At 40.4% G+C, this 26,208-nt stretch overlaps 1 protein-coding gene across 2 annotated transcripts in view; it reads left to right on the top strand.

The window, feature by feature from the left end:
• LOC308080416 (NACHT, LRR and PYD domains-containing protein 3-like) overlaps nt 1-26,208 on the top strand; it is a 42,130-nt gene that overhangs the window by 10,475 nt on the left and 5,447 nt on the right. For both annotated transcript variants that reach the window (XM_080422262.1, XM_080422263.1), the window contains exons 3-10: nt 11,538-11,822; nt 12,191-12,292; nt 15,934-15,990; nt 19,047-19,109; nt 19,721-21,488; nt 23,258-23,431; nt 24,643-24,789; nt 24,973-25,019. In XM_080422262.1, the coding sequence (XP_080278388.1) occupies nt 11,538-11,822; nt 12,191-12,292; nt 15,934-15,990; nt 19,047-19,109; nt 19,721-21,488; nt 23,258-23,431; nt 24,643-24,789; nt 24,973-25,019 (2,643 nt within the window). The remainder of the gene's footprint in view (nt 1-11,537; nt 11,823-12,190; nt 12,293-15,933; nt 15,991-19,046; nt 19,110-19,720; nt 21,489-23,257; nt 23,432-24,642; nt 24,790-24,972; nt 25,020-26,208) is intronic.

Here is a 26,208-nt window from a genome sequence, read left to right on the forward strand (position 1 = left end):
ATCTTAAAACTTGAGAGCCTCACGGGGCAGCGGCAGGGACCAACCCCATGTACAACGACCTTGAGAACATAGAACGCATTATCAAGAATATAGTCCAACCTCCGGGAAGGAACCTCATCCAACTGTCCTCATGGGGCAGCGGGCTCATCACTACCACATAAATAAACCTCATCTGAATGTCCTCATGGGGCAGCGGGCTCATCACTACCTCAAGTAATGTATGATGGGTCAAACCAGACAAAGACGGAGATACAGGCATAGGCGAGGAAATGTTCTCTGACTTTGGACGTATTCCCACAGGAAATCCGTGGGCGGCGTATGCCAGAGAACGTTCTTGGATTTTTAACGTATTTCCACGGGAAATCCGTGGGGCAGCTGTTACGAACATTCAGGGCATACTCACCCATACTCGCCTATCCCCATAAATGGAGACAAAGTCTGACAGTATAGAATAGCTAGGAAAGGAGATTCCTAAAAACATACCTAGCTCTGACATCAGAACACTCCTTCTAGAAACCCCATATACGGAGATAACCGGAACCATCCAGGACTGACATCATAGTCCCCGGTTTGGGCATGAGAGACATAGCCAGCTCCATATGTGGGAAGGCCTGACACCACCTGACATCACCGCCGTGATGTCAGGAGCCACCCTCAGTGTTATAAAACAAGCCGTATGTCAGGGTTGGTCCAGTCTCATCATCGGCATTAGACCCAGTCCTAACCCTCAGTGGCTCTTGAGCCCGGTTCTAAGCAATCAGCCGATTATAAGTGTTACAGTGTGTATAGTTTCAATGTACAGGCTGATGACTTTTGTATTTGTTTATTTTTAGATTCTTGGTTTACTTATGTATTACTTTAATATTAGATTACTATTTCTATGCATTGATGCATTATCTTGTGTTGTCCTTGCTTACTGTAAATCGCTCTGGATTAAGAGCGTCTGCTAAATGCCTAAATTGTAAATTGTACTCAAGTGCTGTACTTAAGTAACATTTTCAGGTATTTTTACTTTGGTGGAGTATTTCCAGTTTTCAGTAATTTTACTTCTACATCTCAGAGGCAAATATTGTACTTTTACTCCACTACAATTATTTGAAAACTTTAGTTAATCCTTAATCATATTCCATCAAGGGCTTTTGGAGAGAAATGACACAGACTGCAGAGGAGAGGTGTGTGTGTGTGTGTGTGTGTGTGTGTGTGTGTGTGTGTGTGTGTGTGTGTGTGTGTGTTTGTTTGTGTGTGTGTGTCCGGCTGATGCTCGTTGACGCTCGTTAATGTCAAGGGAAGGAGCTGGAGGAGTGACACATGCTTAATTGATTTGAACTACTTTTGTGCAATGTAGCCTAATTAATTATTGGAAGCTGCTGTATTCCAGAATATTTGGGGATGATCCTCCACTCTGTCTGGTAGGAAATGTATTCCTACTACTGTAGATCTGCCATGCTGCATTATCATGCATAGTACATAATTGCCTCAGTTATCAAACTGCAAGATTTTTGATTGAAGAAAAAATATGAATTCAGATTATAGTTTTCCAGTTTATGTTATTCTGTGAAACAACGTTTTGAAAAGGAAATCCAACAGCCTTCAGGTCTATGTCAGCTTGTCAACTTCTTGAAGTGTGCATGGTACTTTATTTCCCTGAGTTTAAAGGAGTAGTTCACCCCCAAAATACCTTTTTTTCTATGGATTACTCACCCCATGGAGCCTTGAATTCATGGATATTTTTTTGTTTTTGTCGCATTCCTTCCTTTATTATTTGATTATAATAAATTTAGCCCCATTGATTCCGGTAGGAGACACAAATGCATTTGTGTCTCCTACCGGAATCAATGGGGACAAATTTATTATAATCAAATTATTGGCTTAGGAATGCCACAAAAACAAAAATAAATCCATGAATTCAAGGCTTCATGGGGTGTGCAATTGATAGAAAATAAGTCATTTTTTGGGTGAACTCCTCCTTTAACTTAAGGCAGAATTGCAGTCTTACATGGTGGCTGTGCATCTGCCTCCAGGCACGAACTTTAGGTTGGGGGGGGGGGGGGGGGTGAATTTGCACTAACAATTCAATGAAAAATAAATATTAACCATTTAACCGTTGGTATTAACTGGTTACAAATTTCTTAACAGTTACCGGTTAAACGGTTAACCATGAACATATGGTTACTTTTTTTGTTTACATAAGCATGTGGCCCCCAACCTCAATTTATTCAACAATGTTGGCCCCCTGGTCTAATCTAGTTGAATACCCCTGCATTAACCACTTCAACCCTACTGTATATGCATTTCGGCCATTTGAAAATAGCAGATCTACAAGCTCACAATGCGACGCATTGTGAGCTTGTAGGTCTATTTTCAAAATATTTCAAAGATTTCAAAAAAAAATATATATACATGAATTGAAGTCTCCATGGGGTGACTAATCGATAGGAAAAAAGGGTGAACTATCCCTTTAATGACACATGTTTGCACCTTTGTTCGATAAGCATAAGATTGAATAAGAAACATGACATCAACGCAAGAGCTACTGTAGTGTCCTACCAAACTGTGGATATACTCAACAGGAGGAGGGACTGCTCGTACCCTAGACGTAACGACACATCTCCAATCTAACTTGTTAAACAAACTACATTAATAAACTCCCCAATAGTAAGTAAAGTAAAGTATTTACACACTGTAGTTGTCACCATTGAGCGTAGAGCCATGTTTTTTCTGCTTTAAAAAAAAGAAAATCTTCATGAGTGCTGCTGTTTCAGCGCCCCACCTAGATTGAGTGACGGCACAACGTCACGTACGGTATTAAATGATTTGACAATAATCAACCATCAATGGATTAGGAGAACTACCAACACCAGAGTTCACAGCTGCTTATCTGCTGTAGAAAAGCCACTGCAAAAGAAAAAGAAAATCCCCCCAAAAAAATCTAAATGTAAAAAAAATATGTCAGAGAATAATCGACTTTGATGTAGTGGTCAAATATTCGACTATTCTGTGAATGCCTTAGCTAACAGTGACTGGGGGACGCTCTGGCACGTAGAGGGACGAGGCTCTGTGGTTGGCCTCCTGGCCGGGCTCCTCCTTCGTCTCACCAGGTCCAGGACCTGAGCGTTGCACCAGACTCCCCCCGATCCAAACATTTCCTTCTGGCATGATGGTTTCTTGGGCCGTGGTGGTACTGCAGGCTCCACTTGCGGCTTGCTTGAATGGCCCTCCTTAAAGGCCTCACCGTGGATTTGTTGGGCTTCTTCCTCACGGAAGACAAAGGCTGGGGTGCCAACCCATACTGCTCCCGGATGCCGTCTACATTCCGGCTGTCACCCGTCTCTCCGGTGGTCACCAAACTATTTCTGGTTGTCACGTAGTAGTTTCCTTACATTCTCTGCTGTGTCAGAGACTCGGGCAATGTGATCTGCATAGTCGATGTCAGTACAATCATAACTTATCAATCAATCAATCAATCAAACTGTATTTATAGAGCACATTTTTACACAACCTTAGTTGATCAAAGTGCTGCACAGGTAAAAGCAAAGCAATACAAAAAAATAATTTAAAAAAAACGCATAACATGTATGCATATAGGAGACAGACACAGAGTGAGATGTACACGTTAGATAGGAATTAAAATAGGAATATGGGCCCCGATTCATAACGAGGGTCGTAAATATGGGGTAAATAAAGTTCGTAAAGGAGGTCGTATTTTGGTAGTCACAAACGGACGTGCAATTCTCAAAGGGGTTCGTATATCACAGAGACGTGCGTATGACCAGGTGTAGGAGCTGATTAATCTCGAAATCTGCATCCAACAGCATCCAACTTTAACGTCACTTTACGGCACAGTGTTGCCATGTCCGCTTATTATAAGCGAATTTGCGCTTATTTTTCTGTAAAGTTGCTTGTAAATATTGGTAGCAGTGGTGTGCGGTTTTTTGGGCTTGTTTCTAAAGTGTAGTTGGTTATTTGGGCTTGCTTCACAATTGTTCAATTGTTTTAACCGGTGGTTCTAAAATATTTTTATGTCATGGACCCCCAAGTTAATATGTAGGCTAATTTATCCCTATAAGCCCCATCTGAAAATGTTTTGTGCCAGCTGGAGGCAGATTTGTGTTGTTAGAATGTTTAAAAAATCTTCCAAACATTCCACATTTTATTACAAGATTTTGCTAAATATAGCAGATCTATAAGCTCACAACGGTTTAATTAAAGTGCTTATAATGGCTTAAGTGCCAGTTGCTTCTTCTGGGCTTATTTTCATAGACCTGGTTGCTTATTTCTCTCACAGAATCTGGCAACACCGGTTACAGCTGTCGGCCGCATTGCCTTGACACTGACAGAGAACTTGAACATCATTCTGATCTGTCTGGAAGCGAGTCCCACTATTGCACGATGGATCAGCTGAACGTAATGTGTAATGTTTACAAGGTTTAACCCCGCCAGCAAATAATAGACTAATAACCTGGAAAGGATATAACATTGCTCACGTTTACCAGGTAAAAAGATGATGTTGAAATAAATCCAAGGCATACAAGTGGAACGCTGCTATCCGATTATGGACCAGAGCTTATTGATTACTTATTGATTAAATTAGTTAATTTTTGATTAATATATCACTGTCCTACGTCTGAATGGGGAATGGATCTTCTGGACACAGCTTTCATCACTATAGTTTCCTCATCAGATGGTAACATTTATTAGGCTGTTGTGTGTGGCGTTCATGTGATCAATATACAGTATATACAGCCTACCAATTAATACCGCGGCACGGACACTGGTGCGTCAGTCCCTCCGCAGTTTCATTAAGGCATGATAGCCTATTTTCATTATTACGTGACACTTTGGCTGAGATGGCCCGCTCACTGAGGGACCTATAATTCAGCTCTAAATGGAACTGATAGCCTAGAAAATAAATAAAAAGCGGTGGAATCTACATCATGTCTATATTATGCATAGGCTACAAGCAATACATCGTTTGACATTTATTTTTTATTTTTTATATATACGTGTTGACAAATGTTGGGCACATATATATTTTATTTGAGGTTTGCCACTGTTGTAATTGATTTTGGCATGAAGAATAAAGCATTCTAAAGACATACGCACATTTCAGCCCTGGTAAGACAGCCTCAGGGCTGACCTGAGAACGTGCGCACCTGACGCACAAAACACAGGCCAAAAAACTTTTATGAATCCGACTGCAGGTGTAGGATTTGTCCTAAATGCCGGTAGGTACAAAATATGGTCGTAAATCCCTTTATGAATCGGGGCCATTGTGCCTCAAAAGATAATTATTTTCTCATGAGGAAATAACAGGAGTCACACATGAGTGACACATCGCTGACAAAGCTGCTCTCAGATCACATTAATTATATTCCAGTTCTTAATGTTTAATGTACTTTGGTGATAAAGAGAATCTATTTGGTACAAATTCTCAGATTCAGGGCCATCAACTGTGACCTTTTTGTCAAGATACAATAATATTCAGCTTTAAAGATTAGGACATGGAGCTCACTTTAAACTGAGGCCATCTGTTCTAAAAAAAATATATATATATAAAACAATTAAATGCATAGAGTAACTGTCATGAAGGGCGTTTTGATTAACATGATTACACATATTTTTGCACCAGATTATAAGTAACATCTGGTGATATGACACAATACCTTACTAGCTCATTCTGCATGCATACAGTTGACATAGAAAACAGAACATTCTCTCTGTTCAGTGTATGTTTGTGCAGAGACCTGTAGACATTGACGCCAATCCTGTGGGTGCCGGGGAGCCCGAGCACCCAAGGAGAAAGCCGAGCACCCACAGGAAATGTGTCGGGCGGATGACTATTGTGTGATGCTTTGTAACGTGCACAGGATGCATGATGTACCCACTCTGATACCGTGTGTTATTGTGAACAGATTTCTGTCATTCAAACTCTCTCCCTGAAATCTGCAAAGGCCTTATGTCAGTTATGGTTTCATCATCAGCCAATAATCAAATTGTATGACTTGAAATGTAGTAAAAAAAAATGTCCTTTTGCACACCTACTGGGACATGTGCGTATAGGAGCAGGCAGCCAGTGCATGAGACAGAAAAGAATGGTGATCGCACAAACTGCCTTCACTTACAGCAAAAAAGCATTTTATTGCGAGTACAATGTTTCCAACTAACATTCATCAGGTATTTCTGATTAAGGGGTTAAAACTTGGTTGATGTGTGTGTGACTTGTTGTTGAGGACCCTACCACCCAACATAAATCGGCATCCATGCCTGCAGAGATGGTCGTTGCAGAGAGGCAGGTGTTGTTTGCAAGGCATGTGGTTCTTTGTGACCACATCCTTCCTTTGCTCTCATGAGAGCAGAGGATGTGGTCACAAAGAAGAAGCTGTTATCTGCATTTTCATACGTATGTACCCACACGCACAACCGTTAACTTCACCTTGTCAAAACAAGATGACGCCGTTATGCACAGCGGCGAACTTCCCCCTGTCAAAACAAGATGGCACGGACACAAGTCGACTTGCTTGGTCTCCACACACACAACCTTTGATTTCCTATACTAACACATCTGGTCAAAATGTCTAAGTGAGACATGACCTTTGACACGATCTCAATAGAAGAGCAGGGAGACAAAATATAACCGCCCCAATTATATAAGTCATATTGTATTAACTCATTCACTGCCACAATTATTGCTGGCCGCGTTTGCCCACTGCCAGAGATTTTTCATCGAAAAAAAAAAAAGTACTCAGGAGCCAAGATACAGAATTTTTAAGTTTTAAGTTAACAAGGAAGTTGATGGGAGTCTAGATCTTCGAAAAATTATATCTCCTTGGTCTTTGGGTCAAATTGGGGGGAAAAAAAGAAAAAAATAAAATTACGTTTTTTACGTCAGTGGCAGGATTGGTAAACGGGAATAATTACGTCAATTACGTCAGTGGCAGTGTTAACATACTCTTACTATATAGATTGGACAAGATTAGCCTACATTGTATTCATTAAAAAAAAAGTTACATAGTGCCTCTTTAAGTAGATCTCATGTCATTATTTTTTAGAGTACATGCTTTTAAAAATACTTAAAGTACAAGTAAAAAAAGTAGAAGTATATTTCTTAATTTTTATATCAATGAAATGTAATGTTGCTGTAATGTTTTGACAATTAATTTATAGGACCTTGTAACTCTTGTTTCGGAGAAGTAACTCTCTGAAACCACCTGCACTTCATGCTTGTTGTAGAACCACTACGTTATGCAAAGCCAGCAGAAACACCTATAAAAACGAAAATAGAAATGACTGAGGAACCAGAACTAAATATTTTTACTCCTATACACCCATACAAGATGTAACAAAGAGGCCAGCGGAGGGGGGAGCCAGAAACACAGCTAGTGTGAGAGCAGAAGTGTTGCCAATTGCATTTTAGGAAAGAAAAAAAATATATATATATTTGTACTCAAGTAAGAGTAATAAGTATCAAAACAAATCTAATACTCAAGTAAAGTACAGATCCTCAGAATCTCAAGTACAGTACTCAAGTACATCTACTCCGTTACTGTCCACCACTGACAACGCATCACATCGTGACGCGTTGTAGATCGAAATAGCCGAGCTTGAAGGTCGGCTATTTTCGCATAGCTGAAGCATAGAATAGGTCTTAAATGCTTAATGTATGTTTTGTAATAATAATCTTAATCTAAATGCCGCTTCAATGCCTGGCTTTGTGTGTCTATGTGTACATCCATAGCTCAACAAACACCTGAAATGAATAAGCAACTGATTAAAACACAAGTAGCTGGGAACCGCTTAAAAAGACAAGCAGACACACACTGGCCGAAACAGCATGCACGCACACACATACACACACACACACACACACACACACACACACACACACACACACACACACACACACACACACACACACACACACACACACACACACACACAGAGGTGGATGGGCCAATTTCTTTGCCCCACCATAGCAGCTTCCTTTTTTCCCCAGTAACTAGATATAACTACTTACTATAACATTTTGATTATTAATATTACAGTTACTTTTCCTCAAACGTAACTAGTAAGTAACACTTTCACACAACCTGGAGCAACTGTGGGTTGAGAACTGTGTGGCATGTTAAATTTAATGGGATTTGCACATGTTGGGAGGATTTACACTACAGTAGAGGGGCTGTATTTTGCACTGCGCCTTATCCCTTATGCCTAAATGTATTAGACATTCTTTACTATTTTGAAAAACTTTTTTAAATAGTGAAAATAGATGATCTACATTGACGCGTTGTGAGCTTGTAGATCGGCTATTTTCACTATTTTTAAATCTTTTTCAAAATAGTAAAACGTGCCTAATAAGTTTAGGCACAAGGGGTAAGGCGGCACACAAGATCAGGCCCAAGGTGTTTCCAGCACACCATGGCGCTCCGCTACGCAGCGTTCAAAAAATGCCTTGGTGGACAATGGCCCCTAACAAACAACACAGCACAGTGGCCCTCATTTATCAACGCGGTGCAGCCCAAATAATGGGCGTAGGGCGAGATCACCGCACCTTTCGGCATTTATCAATATATCCTGACGTGGGCTTCATCCTACCATACGCTGAGATCTTACGTCTGGTCGAGACCAGTTGTTGACGTTGGCTGCGCCCGTTTATTCCATTCTAGACCTGCGGAGCAGCATTGTCTGATGTCTGACAGGCATCTGGACACATAATCCACTCCTAAATGTATATATACACACTAATAAATAATCCCTGTGAAAATATAACATTTTATAAAGTAATTTAAACAAACTGCTTTAACAGTCATTCAGTTGCATTGGCTATTTTAAAATAGCAGATCTGCAAGCTCAAAAACGGGTCGCATCGCGACGCGTTGTGAGCTTGTAGATCTGCTATTTAAGGATATAAACCCGACGCTCCAATCTCTTATTAACGTGGCGGACCGAAACCACTGTCGCCCGTCCGAGTCTCACGGGGAATATCTACATGACTGCTTGTGCACTGCTCGGTATGGGTTACATAAATTAATATACAAACGTATTCCATTCATGGCGATGTGATTGGTATCATAATATGTCATTCATGTAGACTACAAGCCTACGTGACAAAGATTGTACCGCTACGGTACGTATTACAATACATGAAAAACACAGCTGGGCGGGCGTGTGTGTGTGTGTGTGTGTGTGTGTGAGAGAGAGAGAGAGAGAGAGGGGGCGTGTGCGTGTGCGTGTGTGGCGAGGCAGGCGGGGGAAACTCTTTCTCATTGGCTTTTGATGTCTTTGGTCGTATTCTGGTCCTTCTTCATGTCGTAAAATCGGGGCGTTTTGAGAATATTTAAGGGCGTGTTATTTAAATGACGCTAGGTTTCAGCCGTGACATTTATCAAGCCTGGGACCAAATGTAGGCTCGGATCAGCTGTGTAGGATTCGTTGATAAATGTGACTTGGACGTTGGTGTACGGCCGAATATATGGAAAAATATAAGCCGGTTTATACGCTGCGTTGATAAATGAGGGCCAGTAAGTTGAGGACTCAAGTCTAATTTTAGGCGCAGTGAATAAGGAGTTATAGTGTCCCTCATCTTATTTGAAAGTCCATAAAGTGAATAATGTTTCCAACAACATTACGTCTCCCTCGATCCAGTTTCACGCCACAGCAACACTACAGCATTCTCACTGCAAACTCGACTCGTTTTCAGATCGTTAATATAGAAATCTTAGCTGTTCAGATGTCGGCAATTGAATAGACGTAGTCTATCTTCTTTATTCAGCTGAACTTCCATTGAAGTGTATTCCTTGTCCAAATAGCGTTGCTCTGCACTAGGCTACATGTCTGGGGAAAGCTTGGTTTCTATTCCAAATTAACCAGTGTGATCCTGTCAAGGACTCGCCTACTGTATTCAGTAATATGCCCACACTCATGCATGCTCCATTTCCATATCTGCTGTAGGCCCACACTGGATCAGCAACCTGCAAAGCAACTTGATCCTAGTCTAAGATAGTATTACATAATTTAACTCTGACGAGGGTACACATTTAACCAAAGTAACAGAAAAGTAGTATTACAAGTTACTTTTGTCAGGGTGTAATAAGTAAAGTACTAATGTTACTTTTGAAAAGAGTAATGAGTATTATAATTTTTTTGAAATGAGCCCAACACTGGTAATAAGGGAGCATAAGGCAGTAAGGAGTCCGTAGTCCCAAAATTAACCAATTCAAGTTGGGTTTTGTTAAAAAGTGTTAATTAGCTCAATATGCTGAGCTCATACTCATTGCTATACAGTATTTGTTCAGTAACCGGGGTCTCCCTGTATCTCCAGGTCTTTATTAAACAGAAAATGCATGTTCAGGTCGGGATACCAATTTTATCCAATCAGGAGAGAGAACTCACACGGATACAGATTAAACAAGTGAAAGTGGAAGTAATGACACAAAGTAATGACACAGACAAAATTGGAACTGGAAAACTATAGATATGAAGCGAGGATGGGTACTTCACCTGATTGGCTGAAATTGGCAACCCACCTGAACATTTATTTTCTGTTTATTTAAGAGCTGGAGAGACAGGGAGACCCCTGTTACTGAACAAACACTCTATACAATGCTTACTATCAGAATATATCGTTATTTAACCTTTAAACAAAAACCCTTTTGTTTTAACCAAAAAATATCACTTACCCCACCTTTATTTTTGTTGTTTTCATTTATTCTTTACAATTTCTTTCGTAATTGAGAAAACACAGCCCCTTCACATATTAGACAGACAATATCAGTTACCAGAGTGTTTTTTCAAATAATCTATCATGGTTAAAATGGAGTTTGAAGTTACAATCGGTTTATATAGGAAAGAGGGCGTGTCTGCTAACTTGAATATAGCTACACTGAATCAAGCAACTTAAAAACTGTCTGGGGTGCATACAAAAGCCTGAGTAGACGTTAAAATGACCCCAAACATGTTTGAGAGTGAAACATATCTTTAAGTACAGTACTTAAGAAATGTACTTAATTACTTTCCACCACTTCACACATAAACACTTAAATGAAACATGTTATGTCATGTTATGTTATTGTCTTCAGCTGCTGTTTATCCATCTGTGAATAATAAGCTTTGTCTCCTTTCTGTCACTCTGAAGAAACAGTTGCTAGCCTGTCTCATTCAACAATCTGATTGGCTGCTTTCCAGCGAAATTAGTGTCATTTTTGCATAAATTTGAGATAATGTAAACTTTTTGATGCTCTCCTCTCCTCTCCTCACCTGCTCTGCTCTGCCTTCAATCCCACAATCCTTTGAATTGAAATGCATCCTTTCGTCTAATATAGTTTTTCATTACATTTTATACTGCAAACAAGACAAGTTATGTTTTTTTGTTTACACTGCTTCCATAGAAAATGAATGGGAAGCATTTATCTGCACCGTAACCGTTACCTTCAGAAGATCTCACAGCCAACATGTGTTTTTCTCAGCATAATGTTCTAACTGCAGTCTGGAGACAACATCACCAGTAATTCTGAACTATGTTCACTCTTTCTTCCCAACAGAGAAAGTCCCAAAGCCAAAGCTGGCTATCAAGAAACCTTGTGAATCTAACTCTACCAGATGTGTACTCGTCTGTTACGGGGACATGATCAAAGATTCAGGTCCGGTCACCTATCGCTGGAAGAAAGATGAAGGGGAATGGATGGTGTCTGACTCTGGACAGAACTCTGAAAAGTCTAATATCACCAACGATGAGGAAGGGAAGAAAGTTAAAGAATTATTTTGTGAAATGAAGAACATGTTCAGTGTGGAGCAGAGTGATGCCACTGCCAACGTGTTTTACAAAGGTATGTAGTTTACATTTAGAGAGAGAGATCAGAGCTTTGTGAAATTTACAAGTTTGTCATCATCCTTCTTTCTAAAATTATCCCAAAACTAAGCTATGTTAAAACACATTAAGCCACATCTTGTGGCTAACGTACTAGCTTTTTAGTCAGGCTCACTCACTCTGATCAGCTGTCAGAGTTAGACCTACAAAAAAAAATACAGGACAACCAGCTGCAAGTCTGAATTCTACTCTACTATTTCATTGTACTTCCCTGAGTGTGTTTAAAATAATCTCCCCCATTATTTAAACAAATTGCATTGTCAACAAAATGCTGAATTTGTATTTATTATTCTTGAATTGAAAGCAAAGTTTATTTTGTCTCCTAAGAACCTGAACCTGTGAAACAGACACCTGTGGGAAGGATTGTTGGAGGCATTATTGTTGCTTTCGTCCTTGCAGTGGGTTTGATGCTGGGTGTGAAATATCGTGGTAAGTGTTGTCGTGTATTTGAGGCATAAACTGCGTGTTATCAGGCCCGTTGGTGGTAATAATGAAGAGGAAGAGAAGCAGACAGACGTCAGGGTTTCCAAGTTCTCCATGTTCATTTATTCATCATTCAAGTACAGCATCATAGAATCCAGAGAGCCAGGGCAGAGCCCTGACTCCACACAGCCTCACGTCGTGTGAGACAGACCTACTAACTAATTTTACAGTCACCTCTTTATACACTGTAGGTAGCTAACATTAGAATGCATGTGGGATGGGGGTCAGTGATAGCCCCCCCCACCTGTTGGCCAAACAAATGGTAGACTACTGTCTCTCTACCTGATTTAGCTAAACAATGGAGATGTCACCCCAGTCCCTGAATAGCAGAGCTAGCCAGGATCTGAGTAAACAAAAGGTCACTTGAGTAGGCCAAAATGCATACAGTTAGACTGTGTCTGTCACATTATTATTACTCTTACTTTAATCATTTCTTTATATGTTTTGACTTGCACACTGTTCAGATACCACACAACTTCCCCCCACGAAATAATTTAACTTTCTTTCGCAACCAGGTATATTGAATAAACAGTTTGCAAGAGAAAACACCAAAAAACAACATTCTCCAACTTACACCCCCCATGATCAACGACTGGAAGTTTAACAAAAGGACATTCAGCAGATTCAACACAAACAACACATGAGACAGAACAACTTAGATACAGGAATAGAAATTACACAATAGCCATACAGTGGTTTACATCAAATTTAAAAATAAAATAGACAAACTGCTTAACAAAATAAGAAAGAATATCGGTATTTAGAAACGTGTCGGCTTAAATCACTGCGTAGTCATGGATCACATGACGCTCGTCTGACGATAACGGCAAAACTGGAACTTATCTCCCGATAAAACAAGCTTAAAAAATAAAACAACTCAGAAAATCTTATTCACAGAGAAAATACATCAACATGCACTTCAGCGCATCGATCTCTCCTTCTGCCTGCCGTCGCTCTTACCACAAATGGGAGCCCCCTTCGCCGCTCATTATCAATCTCAGTCGCATCATTTCCCCTTCTAATCAGTGTGCAGGCCTTTCTGTTATCTTTAAACTCTAGGATAAAATGTTACACATAAAAATATAAGGGAATCGCCCTCACACACACTTCATCGATCATCATCAATCTCAACGAAAATAAAAAACTCCACATTAAACTCCAGAGACCAGAAAGTGAAACAAAGTCCTCACTTCACACTTTTACGCACGGCAACAAAAATAACGCTCCGTAGTTTAAACCACTTTTATCACTAAAATACAACCTCTCGTCCTGAATGTTCAGTGTTCCCTCCGATAATGCTGCTGTTGTCGTCTCTAGCTCAATGTCCACACACCCAGCAGAAAAGCCGAGCGCAGGTCCAGATGGTTCCATTGTCTTCCAGCCAAAAGACAGCCGCTGCTCACACAAACCCTCCCCCCACGGACAACTTCGACACAGAAAGTTTTCCGCCCCGCCGTCTCCACAGCCAAGCGCACCGCAGAGAAGAGTAGTTAGTGGAGTAGCCATCTGAGATCTGGTCATGAGCGGTAGTCATCACAGCGTCGCCGTCGTGAGGTCCTTCATCATAGGTTGCTCTGACGCCTCCATGGTAGCTCCGTGGTGGTCCTCCACGCCGTAGGAAGACGTACATCCATGGATCTGATCCTCCTCACAGGCCCGCTACTGCGGCCACCTCAAAATACACAGGTTCTTTAATCGAAGCACACACTCGCAAAAGTATGCACAACGATGGAGCTGGCCCGCCAAATATGTCGTGTATTTGAGGCATAAACTGCGTGTTATCAGGCCCGTTGGTGGTAATAATGAAGAGGAAGAGAAGCAGACAGACGTCAGGGTTTCCAAGTTCTCCATGTTCATTTATTCATCATTCAAGTACAGCATCATAGAATCCAGAGAGCCAGGGCAGAGCCCTGACTCCACACAGCCTCACGTCGTGTGAGACAGACCTACTAACTAATTTTACAGTCACCTCTTTATACACTGTAGGTAGCTAACATTAGAATGCATGTGGGATGGGGGTCAGTGATAGCCTCCCCCACCTGTTGGCCAAACAAATGGTAGACTACTGTCTCTCTACCTGATTTAGCTAAACAATGGAGATGTCACCCCAGTCCCTGAATAGCAGAGCTAGCCAGGATCTGAGTAAACAAAAGGTCACTTGAGTAGGCCAAAATGCATACAGTTAGACTGTGTCTGTCACATTATTATTACTCTTACTTTAATCATTTCTTTATATGTTTTGACTTGCACACTGTTCAGATACCACAGTGTCTTAATAGAGTTGTTTTTCCCTATGACCCACACAAAGTACCAGATACTTTCATAAAGCGGCGACAAAGGAAAAACCAGACTCAGAACAGGCAGCCATGGGTATAATGAAAAATCTTGTATTCAGACAGAGAGAATAGGAAGGTTACAGTGTCACAGGTATGGGAGGCATCATCGGTCGGCGTCTCTCTGTAGTTGGACAGAGAAAGCACTGGACTTTAACAGCGTCCAGTAACATAAACATATGACATCATAGGATGTGACATAGATGAGTTTCCGGGCGAAGGTGGACTTCTCGGATTGGATGAGAGGGATGATTACGTCGTCGTCAGATGAGGATGATGATGGTAGATGATGAAGATGATGATGATGGTGTGACAGTTTATCTTTGGACAAACAGCGTCCCCATGTCTGGGTCAACACATTGACACCGGCTCTGACCTGTCACTGGTCAGTGATGATTTGGTGACACTGAAGGAAGGGAGCTGTAGAAAAGAACATCTAGATACCGTGTTCTCAAAACAATAGATAGCCACAGAAAGCCTGCAGCTTAGTTTGACCTTGGCTTGCATAGACAGAGAGACTGGGAGTACAGAATACATTTAACATGGCTGAAGTACAGGCCCAAAAAGACATCACTATATTTAATTTGACATCTTAAGCAGGTTTATGAACCCTAGACACATTATGATAATTAAGATAAGAGATTAACTCTATCATGTCTCTACAGATTTTAAGTTACACATAACATACAACATGCTTACAATGTTACAGCTACATGCAATGTCCAACCCAGCAAGCACAGTCAGGACCCGGACCAATCAGTGACGTCTCGATTGGGGCTAGATCAAGTCAAACCAAGACAAGTCAGATCTGGCCCAGAATATCACCTGATTTCAACCAAAATGTATCCTGACCACAAAAACGTCACTTCCAGGACGTCATCTAAACACATTTCTCATCACCCAAAATTGCTGTCCAAATGTCCATAGGATGTCCCGGTGATGACGTCCTGTAAATGACGTAAAGATCATCCCCATATGGGCTGTGATCTGGCCTAGTCCTGAACGTCACCGGGGTGATGACCGGGCGCCATCATAACGTCATCATGACGTTATTGTGCTTGCTGGGAATATTTTAAGTGTGTGTGTGTGTGTGTGTGTGTGTGTGTGTGTGTGTGTGTGTGTGTGTGTGTGTGTGTGTGTGTGTGTGTGTGTGTGTGTGTGTGTGTGTGTGTGTGTGTGTGTGTGTGTGTGTGTATACATGCACATGATTGCATTCACATGAAACCTAATATCACTGTTTGAATTTCATCTCAGGTCGTATAAAGAAGAGGTTTTATTCACATGGGTCTGAGCCTGTGGAGAATACTGAAGGTGAGTGTGAGAACTTTATTTGTGCAGTTTGTGATGTGACTTGGTCTGGAGTTGAACCTCCAATTAATTTATAATAATAATAATTTAGTAGAAAAAGTCCTTTTGCACACATATTGAAATGGACAGGTGAGTAGGAGTTATGCACTTGAGAAGAGAAAAAAAGGGGAGTCCTGCACACTGTCTTCCCTTACAGAAGTTCAGTCAGGAACACTCACATCAAAGTACCATTTATTGCAACAAATGGAATACAGTTAAACTTGGCGTTAATGGCTCCGCTCTTGGGATGTTCCCTACATTTTGCTTTAGCAGCATGCTAAGCAAATCAGGGAATACTAAGCAAAACCCCCCATAGGTTTACAAGAGCGGGCCTAAGCAATACATTGACAGATTGACTTGAATCAGCAGACATACAATCACAATAGTATTTGAGCCTATGGCACACTCTGATCAAAAGGTGGAGGCTGGGGTGGAGGAGGCAGACGTGGCAAGTGAAGCAGAGATCTAGTGAGTGGAGAAGCGTATTTAAAGGAGTTTAAACGGTTAACCCATTCAATCCGGGAACCCATCTGTGTCATTTCAAGATTTTGTGGGCTATTCAAAAATAGCAGATCTACAAGCTAATAGCGTGGCACCGAGTGCCACGCTATGAGCTTGTAAATCTCCTTTTTTTTTTTAAATCTAGAAAATTTGTGCAAATCTTTGAATAATACATATTTTTTTAAGGCAAACATTTGTAACTCAAATCTTTGCTTCTGAAGGTCCCTGGAACAAAAAAAAATGAGATGGGGGTCCGCGGCCAAATGCATATCTAAAAATGTTATCTAACAGTATGTTGCTATATAAGTTCCAACTTTTGTCAAGGACCCCCAAAATGATATGTATTTAGCCACGTACCCCCATCTCAAAACATGTTGTTCCAGGGACCCCCCCAGAAGCACAGATCCGAGTAAATTTTTTTTTGCTTTAAAACATATATATATTGAAAGATTTTCACAAATTTTTCACGATTTTTCAAAAAAATAGCAGATCTACAAGCTCGTAGCGCGGCACTCGGTGCCGCGCTATGAGCTTGTATATCTGTTATTTTTTAATAGCCAGAAATCTAAAATGATACGGCTGCGTTCCCGGTCTTAATGGGCTAATAGTGTGAGCTCGGGTGTGTAGAGAAGTGTGGCTGCTTTGGTAATGACCGGCATAGCTGTGGTTGGAGAGTAGGAAGCTAGGCTGATTGTAAACAATCAGCAGACTGACTGCCGATTACAGCTGATGCGTGTATGACTCCTGTGCTCTGCATGAACTAACGCTATGCTTCATAAATAGTTAAATGAAGATACAACATTCCGGTCGTTCAGACGTTCAGACCTTCATCAATATCATAACTGATGAAGGTCAGAGTGCAGGACTCCCATAATAATAATTATAAAATATTGGCATTATGACAATGATAATAGTATCCATATGATGAGCATAACAACCATAACACATGATATGTGTGTGTTCATAATAAACCTCCAATCATCAATTTTTTCTGCTGACTGTGACGACTAGTTAGTATTGTTGTAGAGCTGCAACTATCAATATATTTGTTGATATAGCTAAAGTTATATCAGCAAATCGATTAACCACCTAAGCATTACTTTATACTTCGCCACACAATGGTATCGTGCAAAAATAGTGAAAATGGCAGATCTACAAGCTCCCAACACGTCGCATCGCGACCTTTTGTGAGTTTGTTGATCTGCTGTTTTCACAATTAACAAAATGTTTTGAAACTTTTAACCTATAATGACATTAATTTAGTATTTTATTCAAATATCGATTATCTTTTTTTAATGATCAATTACATTGATTCGTTTTATTAACTGTTGCACCGCTACAGTGTTGCATATTTCAGCAAAGCAGTGATGTCTCACAGGCTGTGAGCTGTGTGATTCTCTCATCTTAACAATGAAAGACTCTTTTTAATCCTGAACCAATCAAATAACCATTAAATGAATACATAATAGGAGCAGAATTGTGGAAAGGAATAAGCTACAGTGTGGCACACACACACACACGCACGCACGCACGCACGCACGCGCACGCGCGCGCGCGCCCGGTCTCCTTCAGATATTATTTTCTCCATATGCTGCACATGATAGTCTGTCTGCATCATGCACAAACACTTACATATAAGTCTTCTTAAACAACCTCTATGGCATCACTATGTTTGACTGTTTGACTGAAATAAACGTGGCCTAAATGAAGTGAGGGTCTCACTCACTGTATGAAAAGATACATAGTGCACGCACATGATCCACTCAAGTCCCGCAGCAGGTGCAGGACAAACAACAGTTCATCAAACAGAAAAATGAAGTCTGCACATGGTAGAAAAAGCTCCGCTATTTATTTATTGCTGTCAACGTTTTGTTAGTTAGATGTTCATCAGGAATTTTACATTTTCATCAGGATACATCAGTATCCCACATTTCAGGACACAAATTTTTTTTTCACTCATCGTGTATATATGGTATGTGTTCTTTTTTCGTTTTCTAAGAATAAATGCTAAGAAAATAATATATAGTTGCGCCCTAAAATGAAGCTGGTGTTGATCTCATAACGTGACTTAAACCTAAAGTGAAAGTGATCTTTTCCTCTCTACTCAGCTGCCAAAACTGAACATGTCACGTTACAATGTTTAGTATTTCTTATTTGACCACAGGCACCTCACCATGACAACAAAAACAACATCAGCACTCTCAATGAATTGTACACAGCTTTTGTGCTTGTTGTGCGTTTTATTTGATAAAATCACATTATGCTGAGAATTGTAGACATGTTTAGGAGGACTGTAACTGTGCTCAGACCTCCACATGGAGACTGGTCTGCTAAAAGGACATTTCTCCATGAGGAACAACATTTCATCTGTGTTTCCTTTTTTTAAATTAACTTGTATCATAACATAACCAGCTTCGTGTGTGTGTGTGTGTGTGTGTGTGTGTGTGTGTGTGTGTGTGTGTGTGTGTGTGTGTGTGTGTGTGTGTGTGTGTGTGTGTGCGTGTGCGCGCGCGTCATAGACATTCCACTAAAAGTTGATGATGATCCAACATCAAGTGTGAACAACAGTGATTCTGCACATGGTATGTCGGGTTGTTTTCTGTTACTATTTGTCTATTGCTTATTGTTAGTATTTTAACTTAGCCTGACGCTCTGCCCGAATTTCAAAAATAATGTTTTAATGGCCGTGGCTAGCGATTCAGGGGCTGAAGCCAGTTTTAATTTAACTGCCTTCGACACGTAAAAAAGTCCATCGTAACCAGCAGTGGTTAATGTTTTTGTCTGTTGTTTAATGTTAGTCTACAGTCTTCATCAGAACAGAATTGTAATTAGACCACATAATTATGTGACCGGTGTGTAATTAACAACTTTCAACCTGTGTCCAACCAATTTTCTAAATTTGTCATTTATTTGAAAGAAATATGAAAATAGCCAATCTACAAGCTCAGGAGCTGTCATGACGCAACGCTTTATGAGCTTGTAGACTGGCTATTTTCGCTATTTGTCGTATAATGTATAATATTGGGCTACATAGTCAATAATCTTGATAATCTGACAGTAAAACATGCTTTTTCAGCGACTACAGCAGCAGACACATGATCCTTTAACTGTAGAATTACCAAGACCTCTCATTTGAGGACTACATTTACCATAACATGCACTTATTGTTATCCTCTGTTCGTTGATCATTTAGAAACTCCCGCTCCTGTGTGTCAAGGACAACTCAAGTCTATTCTGTGGGAGAAGTTCCAGCGTATGTTGGAGTGGATGACAAAAGAAGGACATAAACAACTTCTGAATGATATCTACACAGAGCTCTACATCACAGAGGGAGGGAGTGGACAGGTCAATATGGAACATGAGGTCAGACAGATTGAAACAGCATCCAGGAAAACAGCCAGACAAGAACAAGCTATCCAATTAAATGACATCTTTAAACCTTTACCTGGACAAGAAAAGACATTCAGAACAGTGATGACAAAGGGAGTGGCTGGCATTGGTAAAACAGTCTTAACTCAGAAATACACTCTGGACTGGGCAGAAGACAAAGCAAACAAGGATATCCACTTCATATTTCCATTCACTTTCCGTGAGCTGAATTTGATGCTGAATGAAAAAAAGAATTACAGCTTGATTGAACTTATTCATGACTTTTTTCGTGTAACCACCAACGAAGAAGAAATCTGCCGTTTCCAAGGATCCCAAGTTGTGTTCATCATTGATGGATTAGATGAGTCAAGGTTTCCTCTAGACTTTGATAACAATGAGATCTGTACTGATGTCACAAAGCAAACCTCACTGGACGTGTTGCTAACAAACCTCATTAGTGGGAACCTGCTTCCCTCTGCTCGCATCTGGATAACCACACGACCTGCAGCAGCCTCTCTGATCCCTAAAGAGTACATTCACAGGGTGACAGAGGTGAGAGGGTTCACTGACCCCCAGAAGGAGCAGTACTTTATGAAGAAATTCAGTGATGAAAACCAGGCCAGTACAATCTACAAACACATCCAGACATCAAAAAGCCTCCACATCATGTGTCACATCCCAGTCTTCTGTTTGATCATTGCTGCAGTTGTCCAGGACATGTTGACAACAGTGAAGAAACTAAAATTGCCAAAGACCCTGACCGAGATGTACATTCACTTCATGTTAGTTCAGTCCAAACAAAGTAAGGACAAGTATCATGACAGAATGACGGGGGCCATGTTGTCTCTGGGAAAACTGGCTTATAAACAGCTGGAGAAAGGCAACCTGATCTTCTATGAAGCAGACCTGATAGAGTGTGACATAAATATCACAGATGCAGCAGTGTACTCAGGAGTGTTCACACAGATGTTTAAAGAGATGGACCGTGGGTGGCGCCAGGACAAGGTGTTCTGCTTTGTCCATCTGAGCGTTCAGGAGTTTCTGGCTGCTCTTCATGTCTTTGTCTCATTCATCAACACTGGTGTCAACCTTCTGTCAGAACCACAAACAACCTCCATGCCGCCCAAACCTGACATAAATCACCTCTACCAGAGTGCTGTAGACAAGGCCTTACAGAGTCCTAATGGACACTGGGACTTGTTCCTCCGTTTCCTGCTGGGCCTCTCAGTGGAAACTAATCATATTCTCTTAAAAACACTGTTGGGACAAACAGGAAGTAGGTCACAGACCTGGGAAACAGTCCAGTACATCAAGGTGAAGATCAGTGAGAACCCCTCTCCAGAGAGAAGCATCAATCTGTTCCACTGTCTGAATGAGATGAATGATCATTCTCTAGAGGAGGAGATCCAACGGTACCTGAGCTCAGGAAGTCTCTCCACAAAAGAACTCTCTCCTGCTCAGTGGTCAGCTTTGGTCTTCATGTTGCTGTCAACAGGAAAGGAGCTGGATGTGTTTGACCTGAAGAAATACCAAGCTTCAGAGGAGGCTCTTCTGGGGCTGCTGCCAGTGATCAAAGCCTCCAATAGAGCTCTGTACGTGAACTGATAACTGGATACATTTAATGTGTCCTTTTTCTGTTGTGTTCTGTGTGTGTGTGTGTGTGTGTGTGTGTGTGTGTGTGTGTGTGTGTGTGTGTGTGTGTGTGTGTGTGTGTGTGTGTGTGTGTGTGTGTGTTGGGGGGGGGGGGCAAAGACAATAGCTATAGTATATAATATAAAATAATGAAGGTCTGTTAAAAAAAATCCCATAAAATATGGGGTCGTGGTATAAGAAAGTTTGAGAACCCCTGCACTAGCACATACCTCCACCCAAGGTTTGATTTGTTTAAAAGGAATCAGAGTGGCAGATATTTTCTTTCAGATATTTTCTTTCTATAACCCCTTAAGCCCTATATACTTGCTGATATTAAAAGCATGGATCCCCCCCAGAAAATTTAACCCTTTCTCCACCAGCACAATGCAAATATCAAGATATGATTTGACCGATTATGTAAGTCTGACTTTGATTGTGACATTGGCCTTTGAGCTATTTGACCCCAACTGTAATCATCTTGTCATGGCAGCCAACTGAAATTGAATATGAAAAGGAGGAAAGACATGAACATCCACCCCTGAAGTTTGGCAGGTGCTGAGCGAAAACATATAACATGAAAACCAAAAGAGAACGCTCACACACTGTGGGCTCTAGTTATAGAATTATTTATGCCACCTGTGTAATGCTGTGACAATTGGGGCTTTCACCCTTCCTCAGACTGAAGCCTACTGAATTTTACCACTAAGTTCCTTGAAATCCTGGCCTTCTGTTCATGACTTATTTTACTAACAGACAGACAGACATAGAAACAAATGAACAGAATGTGAGATAACCCCCATTCAACTGGTTTTATTAATACCCTCAGAAGTAAATCATACAAATACTAATGTTTTTAAAGTTACATTTAAAGTTACATGCATGAAGGTTTTTTGTTTCAAATAATACTAATATACTGGACTTTTGGTCTTCCTTTAAGAAGTCGAAGCTGACATGACACTGACATGCACTTTATTGAATGCACTACATGTGATTTCTGACCTCTTTGACAGAATACTGATCTTAACATGCTGCTATTTTCAGGCTTTTTGTGCTCTTTTTATTTTCCATTTTTTACTTGTAATCTTTTACCACATGAACTGCAAACGTGAAAGCCTGAATTTCTTTTAAATAATACTTAAAGGAGAAATCCGGACATTTTAAGTGTTATCTTTGATGTGTCGTTACTCACCTACCGACGTAGAAAGTGGCGTTGTTTTTTTCCAGTGATTCCCCTGTCGTCATTTTTTCAACCCCCTCCGTTTGCATAATGGGAGCGCGTGGCTTAGGGAAATTCGTCTATTATAACCGATGCAAAGTTATTTTTTTCTCTACTACTACTCATTGTAGAGTCTCATGATAGTCAAACATGCGCTGAAAGTTCCTGAGAGGCTACCGCTAATGCCGAACGATTTAACACTGGTTGCTTGTTTCTCTACCTGGCAACACCAAGTTGCCAGGTTCTGGGAGAGAAACAATGACGACAGGGGAATCACTGGAAAAAAACAACGCCACTTTCTACGTCGGTAGGTGAGTAACGACACATCAAAGATAACACTTAAAATGTCCGGATTTCTCCTTTAACTTTGCTTAACTTTTAACTTTTTCTAATAACTTTTATCTGTAACTGTGTTGTGACAATAAAGTGGATTGATGTTTAATGTATAATGTGATGTTACTTTAACAGAAACATAAAATACAAACAATGATATAATCACTACTGTTTCTTCAGGCTGAGTAGCTGTAACCTGTCAGAGAGATGCTGTGAGGAGTTGTCATCAGTTCTCAGCTCCAGCTCCTCTAATTTGAAAGAAATGGATCTAAGCAATAATGATCTACTCGATTCAGGCGTGAAGGGGCTCTGCGTTGGACTGGGGAGTCCAGACTGTACACTGGAGACCCTCAGGTCAGTATTCATGAATCTGTTCAACAGATGACAATTCTAGTCAATTAATTACACATGGAGCTTATCCTAATTACTTTTCTTTTTTGGTGTGTGTGTGTGTGTGTGTGTGTGTGTGTGTTGGGGGGCACAGACAATAGTATATAGTATAATATCTGTCAAGCTGTCGAATGCAAAGACAACTGTTAAGTTTCACAAGTTTGGACCATTGATTCATTGAACTAGAAAAAAAGTTTGGCCCCTTCCTATGTGAAAGCCCCCCTGTACTACAGACACTGTCAGGCCTCCTCCCAGCTGTCCCCATCAGCTTTGACTGTAATTTGTATTGATCATGTATTTGTATACATGTAGGCAGCAATGTAGTTTTAATTCTGAAAAGGAAAAGGTAATTAGGGAATGTGTTGTGAATCCAGGGTGGTGTTTTCATTTAATAAGGAAAACAAATGATGTGTGCATGGACATGTAACATTGGTTTGAATGAATGAGTTATAGGCTAGATAGAGGAGAATAAACAAAGTTGTGAGTTATTCCCTCTTCATTTCCCACAATAAAAACGTTCAATGGTTGGGAAGAAGTTGGGAATAAATTAGTCCAATATTGGAAAATGATTGTGCTCAGTAACCTTGCCTACATGATATTAAATGACAAATGGTACACACATTTGGGACAACAGAGAACTTGTGTGGATCACTTGCAGAGTGATTTTATGAATGACATAAACACTGACAGACAATCAAAACCATTAGAAGAACATGTGGGATGTAATCAGTGTCACCCTCTGAATGACATCAGTGAGTTGTATTTGATAGCTGTCATTACATCAGGTATAGCCTACAACTAATTAACATAATTAAATATGTAACCAAATGTGGTGCAACAGGCCGCCTACTGGCCAAAATGTGGGGCAAAAAAAACAATAAAAATGTATATGTAACAACGTGTTTACAAAATACATTAACAGTGCATAAAGCAGCAATCCCAATGACCACTAAGCAATATTTGTGCAAAGTGTGGACCAGTTGGAGCAGTGGTGTGCTGTGAGACCCTCCACAACACTGACTTCAGAGTGAAATGAATGTAAACTGTGTGTGTGTGTGTGTGTGTGTGTGTGTGTGTGTGTGTGTGTGTGTGTGTGTGTGTGTGTGTGTGTGTGTGTGTGTGTGTGTGTGTGTGTGTGTGTGTGTGTGTGTGTGTGTGTGTGTGTTGCACTATAGGTTGTCAGGCTGTCTGGTCACAGAGGAAGGTTGTTCTTATCTGGTCTCAGCTCTGAGATCCAACTCCCATCTCAAAGTGTTGGACTTAAACTACAATCACCTAGGAGACACTGATCAACTCTCTGCTCTACCACTGGAGGCTCTCAGGTATGGAGAGACCTGCTGCCACTCAAATGTGTTCTAGTAGGTTTAGAGTATAGAAATCATACTGTGATGATGTATAGCAATGTTTAATGTTTGATGGTGAACATTGTTATCAATCATTGTTTCTATTATCTAGTGACAGTAGTAGAATATACAGGCCTGACTTTGTCTCTCCTTCACCCTCAGTGTCAAACATGGTGGAGAGAAGATGCTGAAACCAGGCTTGAGGAAGTGTAAGTGTGTATTCTGTTTTATTCATGAAATCAGATGAATTTAGATGAACATGATGCAGCATGTGACATTAATTCATTCACATCCTACTGTGAATTAAGACGATAATAACCCCAACTATAATACGTTGCTATTAACCAAAATAATACAGAAACTTACTTCCTGGGTTTTATTACAAATTACCAGCTTAGTATTGGGGTGAACCCTGCCTACCTGTGGTGTCCACATACTGTAGGATTCTAGAATTATACACTAAGGTTGATATATTCATCAAGCTACTGAGTACCTACTTCTCAAAGCTTTCATCACTTCCTCTCTGAATGCAAACCCTCTGGCCTATAAGAGCACACAAAACAGAAGTACTTTAATTAATGGTAGCTTCTCTCTAATGAAACAAGTGTTGATATAGGTTTAAATCAGGGGTGTCAAACTCATCTCAGGGCACAGGCCAGACTGAGTGAAATAGATATGCTATTTGTTATTTTTGAAAGGTTTTGCCTTTAATGACATGCCCAACATAGTGACTCCTCCAGGTTGAAAGTGGTTAAAGGGATAGGTTTAGGTTTAGGTCATATTTGAATTTGCATAATGCTATTCAATATTTTGTTTATTTCTATTGGACATGCAGTTACACATTCATATTTTGTTTATTTTTATTACATTAATTCTGCTCTCATTATTTAAACATTAAATCTGATCCTTTCTACTAGACACTTACTGAAATACTTATTTGGATTCGTAACTTTACTTGAGTACAGTTTTTGGCTAGTCTACCCCCATCTGCTTATTAGGAAATGTAGTCAGTGGTGGAAAGTGCATTGACTCAAGTACTGTACTTGAGTAAAATCTTGAGGTAGTTTATATTTCTACTCCACTACAGTATATCTCTTGCAAATATTTTCCTTTTTACTTCCCTACTAGTATTTGACAGCTTTAGCAACTACTGTAGTTACTTTGTAGATTTAGTGAACGTTCGTTTTTTATTTAAGGGGGTTTTGTTTATTTCCTTGTGGTCGGACGGTTAAGCGTGGCACACAATATATCATAACTCTATGGGCACGCTGCGCAGGATGCATGATACCCGGTCTTGCACGTAATTCTGAAGGGATGTCTGCCATTCAAACTCTCTCTCTGTTATCTTCAAAGTCTGATTATGAATTCCTTGTGCCAGTTATCATCAGCCAATAATGT

This window comes from Gymnoscopelus braueri (assembly GCF_963280865.1).
Source record: "Gymnoscopelus braueri genome assembly, chromosome: 24".
Lineage (NCBI taxonomy): Eukaryota > Metazoa > Chordata > Actinopteri > Myctophiformes > Myctophidae > Gymnoscopelus > Gymnoscopelus braueri.